This window comes from Eubalaena glacialis, chromosome 3, assembly GCF_028564815.1.
Source record: "Eubalaena glacialis isolate mEubGla1 chromosome 3, mEubGla1.1.hap2.+ XY, whole genome shotgun sequence".
Taxonomy (NCBI): domain Eukaryota; kingdom Metazoa; phylum Chordata; class Mammalia; order Artiodactyla; family Balaenidae; genus Eubalaena; species Eubalaena glacialis.
In genome coordinates, this window is record NC_083718.1 from 25,383,169 (window position 1) to 25,391,824 (window position 8,656).

General features: G+C 38.6%; 1 protein-coding gene across 1 annotated transcript; it reads left to right on the forward strand.

Moving 5' to 3' along the window:
- The first annotated feature begins 1,045 nt into the window (after positions 1-1,045).
- Positions 1,046-2,247, forward strand: LOC133087765 (beta-citrylglutamate synthase B-like). The gene is given in 1 exon segment (XM_061185374.1): positions 1,046-2,247. A coding segment is annotated over 1 exon segment (1,182 nt). The 5' UTR covers positions 1,046-1,065.
- The last annotated feature ends 6,409 nt before the right edge of the window (positions 2,248-8,656 follow it).

Consider the following 8,656-nt stretch of genomic DNA (forward strand, 5'->3'; position numbering starts at 1 on the left):
AAGATGTCCTTCAGTGAGCGAATGGATAAACAGTGGTAAATTCATTCAATGCATTATTATTCAGCACTAAAAAGAAATGAGCTATCAAGCCATGAATAGACATGAAAGAATCTTAAATGCGTATTACAAAGTAAAAGAAGCCAATTAAAAAAGGCTATATCTTGTATGATTCCAACTACATGACAATTCTAGAAAAGGCAAATGGAGACAGTAAAAAGATCAGTGGTGGCCCAGGGTTAGGGGAGAGGAATGAATAGGCAGAGCACTATTTTTAGCACTATTCTATATGATACTATAAAGATGGATACATGTCATCACACGTTTGTCCAAACCCATAGAATGTAAAACACCGAGTGTACCCTAGTGTAAACTATGGACTTTGGGTGATTATGATGTGTCAGAGTAGGTTCATCAATTGTAACAAATGTTCCACTCTGGTGGAGGATGTTGATAATAGGAGAGGCTGTGCATGTGGAGGGGCTAGGAGTATACGGGAAATCTCTGTACCTTCTGCTCAATTTTGCTGTGAACCTAAAACTAGCCTAAAAAATCCTAACCCTAAAAACTCCAACAAAGTACTTCTATCCAGACTATTTTTAAAAACTTTCTGAACTCAACAGTTAGAAAACAATCTAATTAGAAAATAGCAAGGGAATTCCTTGGCAGTCCAGTGGACAGTACTCTGCACTTTCACTGCCAAGGGCCTGAGTTCGATCCCTGGTGAGGGAATTAAGATCCTGCAAGTCGTGCGTGGCGCAGACAAAAAAAAAAAAAAAGCAAAAGATTTGGACTCTTCAGTAAAGAGGGTATACGGATGGCAAGTAAGCACATGAAAAGACGTTTAACATCTTTATAAGGGAAATGCAAATTAAAACCACAATAGAGAGTTCGGGTCTTTTGAGGATGAGCTGCCTGTTCTCCATCCTTGGTGCCCTGCAGTAAACGCTGTACTTTCCCTCACCGCATCCCGGTGTCAGTAAATTGGCTTTGCTGGGAGGCCGACAAGGGAATACAAGTTCGATTCGCTAGAAAGAGTCTATATTCAGGAGGAAGTAATCCCAGAAAATGAAGAACAGGCAGATCAAGATATGTAGCTCTGTGGCTGCCAAGTTGTGGTTTTTGACAGATCGTCGAATCAGGGAAGACTATCCCCCAAAAGAGATCTTACGAGCATTAAAGGCCAAATGTTATGAGGAGGAACTGGACTTTAGGGCTGTGGTGATAGATGAGGTGGTGCTAACAATCGAGCAAGGAAACCTGGGCCTTTGTATCAATGGAGAACTAATTACTGCCTATCCTCAGGTGGTGGTAGTGAGAGTACCAACCCCTTGGGTGCAAAGTGATTGTGACATCACTGTTTTGTGCCATCTAGAGAAGATGGGAAGCAGGTTGATGAACTGACCTCAAGGCATCCTGAACTGTGTTAATAAGTTCTGGACGTTTCAAGAGTTGGCAGGTCATGGTGTTCCTCTGCCAGATACTTTCTCTTACGGTGGTCATGAAAATTTTGCTAAAATGATTGATGAAGCAGAAGAACTGGAGTTCCCAAAGGTGGTGAAGAATACACGGGGTCATAGAGGCAAAGCAGTTTTCTTGGCTCGCGATAAGCACCCTTTGGCTAATCTAAGCCATCTTATTTGCCATGAAGCTCCATACCTATTTCAGAAGTATGTTAAAGAGTCTCATGGAAGGGATGTACGTGTCACTGTCATGGGATGTCGTGTGGTTGGCACAGTGTTACGCTGTTCAACAGATGGGAGGATGCAAAGCAACTGCTCACTAGGTGGTGTCGGGATGATGTGTTCATTGAGTGAACAAGGGAAGCAGCTAGCTATCCAGGTGTCTAACATCCTGGGAATGGATGTGTGTGGCATTGACCTGTTGATGAAAGACGACTGCTCCTTCTGTGTCTGCGAGGCCAATGCAAATGTAGGTTTCATCGCCTTTGATAAGGCGTGTAATCTAGATGTAGTTGGTATCGGAGCGGACTCTGCCGCCTCCCTTCTGCCCTCTGACCGGCTCACCTGGCGTATTTCCCTGCTCTCCGTGGTGTCCACGGCCAGTGACACTAGTGAGCCGGAGTTGGGTCCCCCAGCCAATACTGCTGTCAACAACATGAGCGCAAGTTCCAGCTCTGTTGACAGCGACCCTGAAACCACGGAGCGAGAGCTGCTCACCAAGCTCCCAGGGGGCCTATTCAACAGAAACCAACTGCTAGCCAATGAAATCAGACTCCTGGTGGAGTGATTCCACCAGTAAATAATTAACCAGCAAAACCCTTGTAAAACTTTCTTTTTCCTTTTTCCTTTTTTTCTTTTTTTTTTTAAACCAACTTGCAATGCTGTTCATGGAAAATGCTCAGGAAGATGAGAGAAAATTGAGCAGGATTAGTTAGGAGAGAAGAAGGGGGAGATAGACGAGACGTTTGCTACTAAGATGTTACTGACTTTGATTTACAAATCCTGCAGATAGAGAGGCAGAAGAGGTGAGATACAGAAAAATGTCAGGCTCTCATAGTTACCCTTTTAAATTACTCAAAAATGTGTAGGCTCTCAGGCCATGAAGAACATAATTTTTTTCATGGTTTTTGTACAGTTGGTACAAATTTCAGAGTAGTGTAACTTCACATTGTGTTATAATCAGTGAGGAAGACATCTACGTAAGTTATAATTTTTTTTATACAAATCTGAAAATTCAGCCTATACACTATTATCTAGGAGCTTTATGTTCATAGTTATGAAATCTTGAGGGGCTCTTTTACTGACTTTTTCCCCCTTAATTTGGGTGGGAGGGCAACGTGAATGTGACCCAATAAAGGTTTTTTTAATGATAAAATTGGCACGTTTGCATGATAATAGGGAAATGAACAGTATTGCAATGCCTGGCACACAAAATAACATTTACTCCATTGTAGATAAAATTGCACTAGTTAAAAATATGTGCATTGACTTGTATTTGTTAGTATTTTAGCCTTTTTTGAAAGATATATGCTGTTAATGTTGCTTTTTTTTTAAAATACATGTGAGTCTTAACATTCCCTGATCTATGCCTGCATCTTTAACAATGGCCAAAGTGAAGAAAATGCTACCTTTTTTGTTAACAAGACACAGACTTGAAACATGTGCATTTAAAGCCTTTTATTTTTTTCCTTTTTCTTTTGGTGGTTGGGCATTTAAAGAATAAGGACAAGGAAAAATATTTTGGGGGAGCAAATGAAGGGTCTGTAAGTTCCTAAGTATAAAGTTGAAGTGATTTCTAATACCAGCGTTATATATCTGCATTTTTCACATTTTAGGACAGTGTGTGTGTGTGCGTGTATGTGCGCACGCGTGCACGCTTGCATGTTTATGTGCTTTGCTTTTTGTTTATACCAACCAATCAAAAAGGGTAGATTCTAGAAAATGGAGCATGATGGGAAACAGTTTTTTACTTTAAAAAAAAAACAATTGAGTTGTTTTCATGACTATAATCTACTGGGTAGAGGTACTCACCTAAAAACATGAGGAGAATAGCTGCTTCTTAGGCTTTTGTGTATATGTATGTTGTTTGCTTTTTTTCTTTGGTTCTAGACTGTTCAGTGTATGATCTATTCCAGTCTACATGCTTTTCCTCTGCTTCTTGCTGTGCATTTTCTTCTATTACACATAGGTTTGGGGGTGGGGGTGACTGAACATTTTTGTTTGGGAACTTATTTAGCAGTATTGAGTCTCTTATAGCCCTACTCTGAAGGCTTCAATATTCTACTCTTTATATTACTTTATTTCTGAATTTATAAAAGCCCCCAAACTGCATATGAGACTTTAAACATGGGTAAAACTATCCCAATGAATGGTTTGGAAGGTGTGTTAAGAAATGGAGACGCTTCAGAGCTCAACATAATTTTTTTAAGAAGCAAGTTCCATCTCCCTACAACCCTCTGAAGCTTTTTACCCAAGTCCTTTCTTGCCTCTCCAGTGCTTTTTTTCTTCAGATGGACCTTAAACATAATTTCTTGGACACTACTAGAGAGACTTCGAGGCAATAAGATCAGTATTAACCAGCTCTAACAGAGGTTTGATCATGCTTACCTGTACAGTTTTCCCCCCATTTTAAAAAAGGAATGTAATAAAACTTGTTTTTTCCATAGAATTAAATAATATTAAAATGGAAAAAAAACCCACAATAGGTATCACTGCACATCTACTAGACCAGTTAAAATAAAAAATAATGTCAATACAAATGCTGGTGAGCTCAGGGAGAAACTAAATCTCTCATAAATCACTGGTGGGAGTGTAAAATGGTACAACCACTCTGGAAAATAGTTTGGCAGTTTCTTCCAAAGTTAAATATATACTTACCATACAACTTAGCAATGCTACTCCTGAATATTTATCCAGAAAGAAATGAAAATGTATGTTCGTTCAAAAGCACATATATGAATGTTTATAGCAGCTCTATTTATAATCATGAAAATCTGGAAACAACCTAAATGTTCTTCATTGAAACTATTCTATATCTTAATTGTGGTAGTGTTTACAGGATTATATACATATGTCAAAACTTGCAGAATGACCAACCAGGTGAATAATGATGCTGTTAACTGAAATGGGGATGACTGGGGGAAAAGCAAGTTTCAGGAATGTGGAGTCAAGAGTTGTTTTTCAGACACGCTATGTTTGAGAAGATTATTTGACACTAAGTAGAAATGGTATGTTTGACCTTGGAGCTAAGGAGAGTAGTCAGAAATGGAAGTATAATTTAGGATTCATCAGCATTCTGGTGGAATCTTTACATCAAAAGCACACCATCAACAATCACCAGGTCAATGTGACCTTGGTTATTTTGACACTGGGCAGTGTGGGTACAGACTACCAACTGTATTTTCTTTTTCTTTTTCTTTTTTTTTTAATTCTTCTTTATGTATTTTCTTCATTAGTCGTGACATGAATGTGAATGAGACAGAAGTTATTTCCTCCATGTTACTTACAACTAAATCTAGATGTATCTGTCAAAGGACTTTAAACAGAACTTTTACCTTTGACCCACCTATTTTGTGAGCATCAAGTTGCAGCTCAAAACAGGGCTAGGGCCTCGAACTCTTGAACTACTGTGAGCTACAAAAGATGCCAGATTTGATTGATCCTATAAAAATAACTTATTGTGCATATGCATGTGTGCATATGATTCATAAGTATTTTCAGCAAATTGAAAACATATTTTAAACGTATGGAAATTAGCAGAAATAAAAATGAACAATAGATAGTAAGGGGAATAAAATACTTGATTTGTAACTTCATGGAAGTAAAAAAAAATTTGCTTAAACAAATCCATCCTACGTAAATAAGAAGTTAAAAGGAAAAGTCAGCTCCAATGTACTCTACATTTGCACTTCTGTAGTCAGAGCATTTTGTTTTCTGTTTTTTCTTGGAATTGGTTCCCTTATATAACACATGTCAAAATAGCTGGAAAAATGTGATTAACAGTTGCCAGCTGAAATTCTTGTCCCACAAGGACAACTCCCTCCTGGCTCCTTATTTTCTTCTCATATTTTGGGTACCGGGAGCTAGTGGTTGGAGCACAGGCAGGCAGGCAGTGTGGCTCTACAGGAGAGAGAATTCCAAGGTTGGGCCTTCTCACTTAGCAGCTATCATTAATTTCCTACATCCTCTTGCCAAAGCCCCTTTAAGACTCACTGTGGTCTCACACAGGGTGTGGTCAGCAGGAATTTTGCCATTATCTGGATTCCTGTAGGAGCCCAATCTTGCCAATGTATAATTTAGGTGCTTAAGGAAGAGGGAAAGGTGAACCAACACTAACGCCTTGGCCTTGATTTCCTCATCCACCAAAGAAGCACAGCCTTGTACACATTCAAGAGCTTACCTTCTAGGGGAGGTTTTGAACAAACAGACAGCCAAATTCTAATTTTGGTTCCACCAAATGTGCTGTTTTGGACATCTAGCAACCTCTCAATTTTCCAGTAAATGCTCTACAATGAAGCTCATAAATGTAGTTAGAAAGTTCCTTTGATAGAAGACCCTATTAGGAAGGAATACATTCAAAATGGATAGCATAGTTTTTGCCACATGGGTACTCAGAAAAAAATTTTTTTTAATTTTTTTGGTTTTTTTGAGTTGAGCTCCTTAGATGACTGGAAAATAATACTAATGGGCATTTGCTAAAACAGTTATAAGAATAAGAGAAATAATTCTAAAAGTCCTTTAGTTTTTAGGGTGCTAAGTAAATCTTACGATATCGACATGCCCTCTTCCCTATGTCTCAGGTACTGTCCTTTCTTGCTCATACCAGATTCCCTTTCACTACCTTCAATCAAGCAACTGATCAATATTTATAGAACATTTACGATATAACTGGCACCATAAAAGGCACCAGGGAGGATCCAGAAGATGTGGAATGCATGGTCTTTGCCCTCAAGTAGTTTATAATTTATTTAGGAAATACTAAAATTCAAAACAGCAGCAAATGACATATACCATCTAAGTGTTATATCAATACTTAGAGATGCAGTCATAATCTGAGGCAAGGGAGGTTAGTGAAGATTGGAGTGCTTAAGAAGCTTTATGAATCTCATCTTTCTCCTGGGGAGGAAAGTGGGGAAGGAGGAAGGTCAAGTGTGTGGAATCTCGGAGCTCGGAGCCTAGAGAACAACAATACCATTTCTCACTAAACAGGCAATTGTGTGACAAAGTTCAAAGAGACAACATGTGTAGATTTATCAAAATGTGGTGCCAAGATAGTCTAGAACTGTGTTGTCCAGTATGGTAGCCACCAGACACATGTAGCTATCTAAATATAAATTAAAATCAAATAAAATTAACATTTCATTTCCTCAATCTCACTAGCCACATTCAAATGCTCAATGGCTATATGTGGCTAGTAGTACCATATTGGACAGTACAAATATCAAACATTCTCAACATTACAGAAAGTTCTCTTGGACAATGCAGGTCTAGAACCATCGAAGTGTGAAGGAAGCTTGAAAGGATTCCCCAGGCCATTAGCATATTGCTGCAGCTGCTTTCTTTATGCTTTCTGTGGACACAAGGTTTCCAAAATCCAAAAGAGGTTTAATTATTTTAAACAAATAGACATTAAGCACCTATTAATACAAGGCTGGGGAATGTGATAGACATAAAAGTGGATCAAGTCGATTCCAGTCCTCAAAGAGCTGAATACCTGGGGGAAAAAAGATGTGAGCACAAACAACTGTCACACAAAATTTAAAGTGATAAGTATCCTTAGGGGAATAAAATTAAACATGTAGGAGTTCAAGGAAGGGGCGGATTACTTCTATTTGAAGATTTCAACAAGGCTTCTGAAATAAGGCATTATTTGAGCAGAACCTTGAAAAGGCAGTGGGTGTGGTAGAAAATAATCCCTGGGAACCAAGAGGCTAGAGATTATCTTTAGGCTCAGCTATGCCCTAACTAACTATGTGACTTTGGGTAAGTCAGGCTCCAGGCCTCAGTTTCTTTATCGGTTGAGTAAGGGTAGCAAAGGAGAAACCAAATTTCTGGATGGCGTGTCCAATGCAAGCAAAGGCACAGGGACAGATGGTTGTGTGTACAAGAAATCTAATAGTCTAATTAATGCTGAGGTGCAGTCACTATACGACTATCTTAAACCTTGTTCCTGGGCATTACATAACTCTAAGACAACCCAAAAATGTTTGTTTGCAAGAATAAAAAGCCACCATCACAAAAACAAAAGCTAGATTTTGGTAATGCCTCCCCCACTCTACCTTATTGACATACAACATCGTGTACATTTATAAGGTGTCCAATATGGTGATTTGATACACTTATATATTGCAAAATGATTGCCATTACAGCATTAGCTAACACCTCCATCACATCACATAATTACCACTTCTTTTTTTGTGGTGAGAACACTTAAGATCTACTCTCTTAGCAACTTTCTGGTATATTGTACATTATTATTATCCATAATCACCATCTGTACATTAGATCCCCAGAACTTATTCATCTTATAACTGAAAGTTTGTCCCTTTTGACCAACATTTCCCCATTTCCCCCACTCCCTAGCCCCTGGTAAACACCATTCTATTCTCTGCTTCCAGGAGTTCAGCTGTTTTAGATTCCACACATAAGTGAGATACAGTGTTTGTCTTTCTCTGTCTGACTTATTTCACTTAGCATAATGCCCTCAAGGTCCATCCATGTTGTTGCAAATGGCAGGATTTTCTTCTTTCTCGTGGCTGGATAACATTCCATTGGAATAATATATATATATATATATATATATCTCACATCTTCTTTATCCATTCATCTGTTCATGGACACTTAGGTTGTTTCCATATCTTGGCTATTCTGAATAATGCTGCAATAAGCATGGGAGTGCAGATATCTCTTCAAGATCCTGTTTTCATTTCCTGTGTATATATATCCAGAAGTGGGATTGCTGGATCATATGGTAGTTCTATTTGTAATTTTTGAAGAACCTCCATACTGTTTTCTGTAGTGACTATATAAATTTATATTCCCACCAACTGTGTTCCCTTTTCTCCACAGCCTCGCCAATATGTGGGTCCCTTGTCGTTTTGATGATAGCCATTCTAATAGATGTAAGACAGTATCTCATGGTTTTGATTTGCATTGACAATTGTGATGTTGAATACCTTTTCATGTACCTGTTGGCC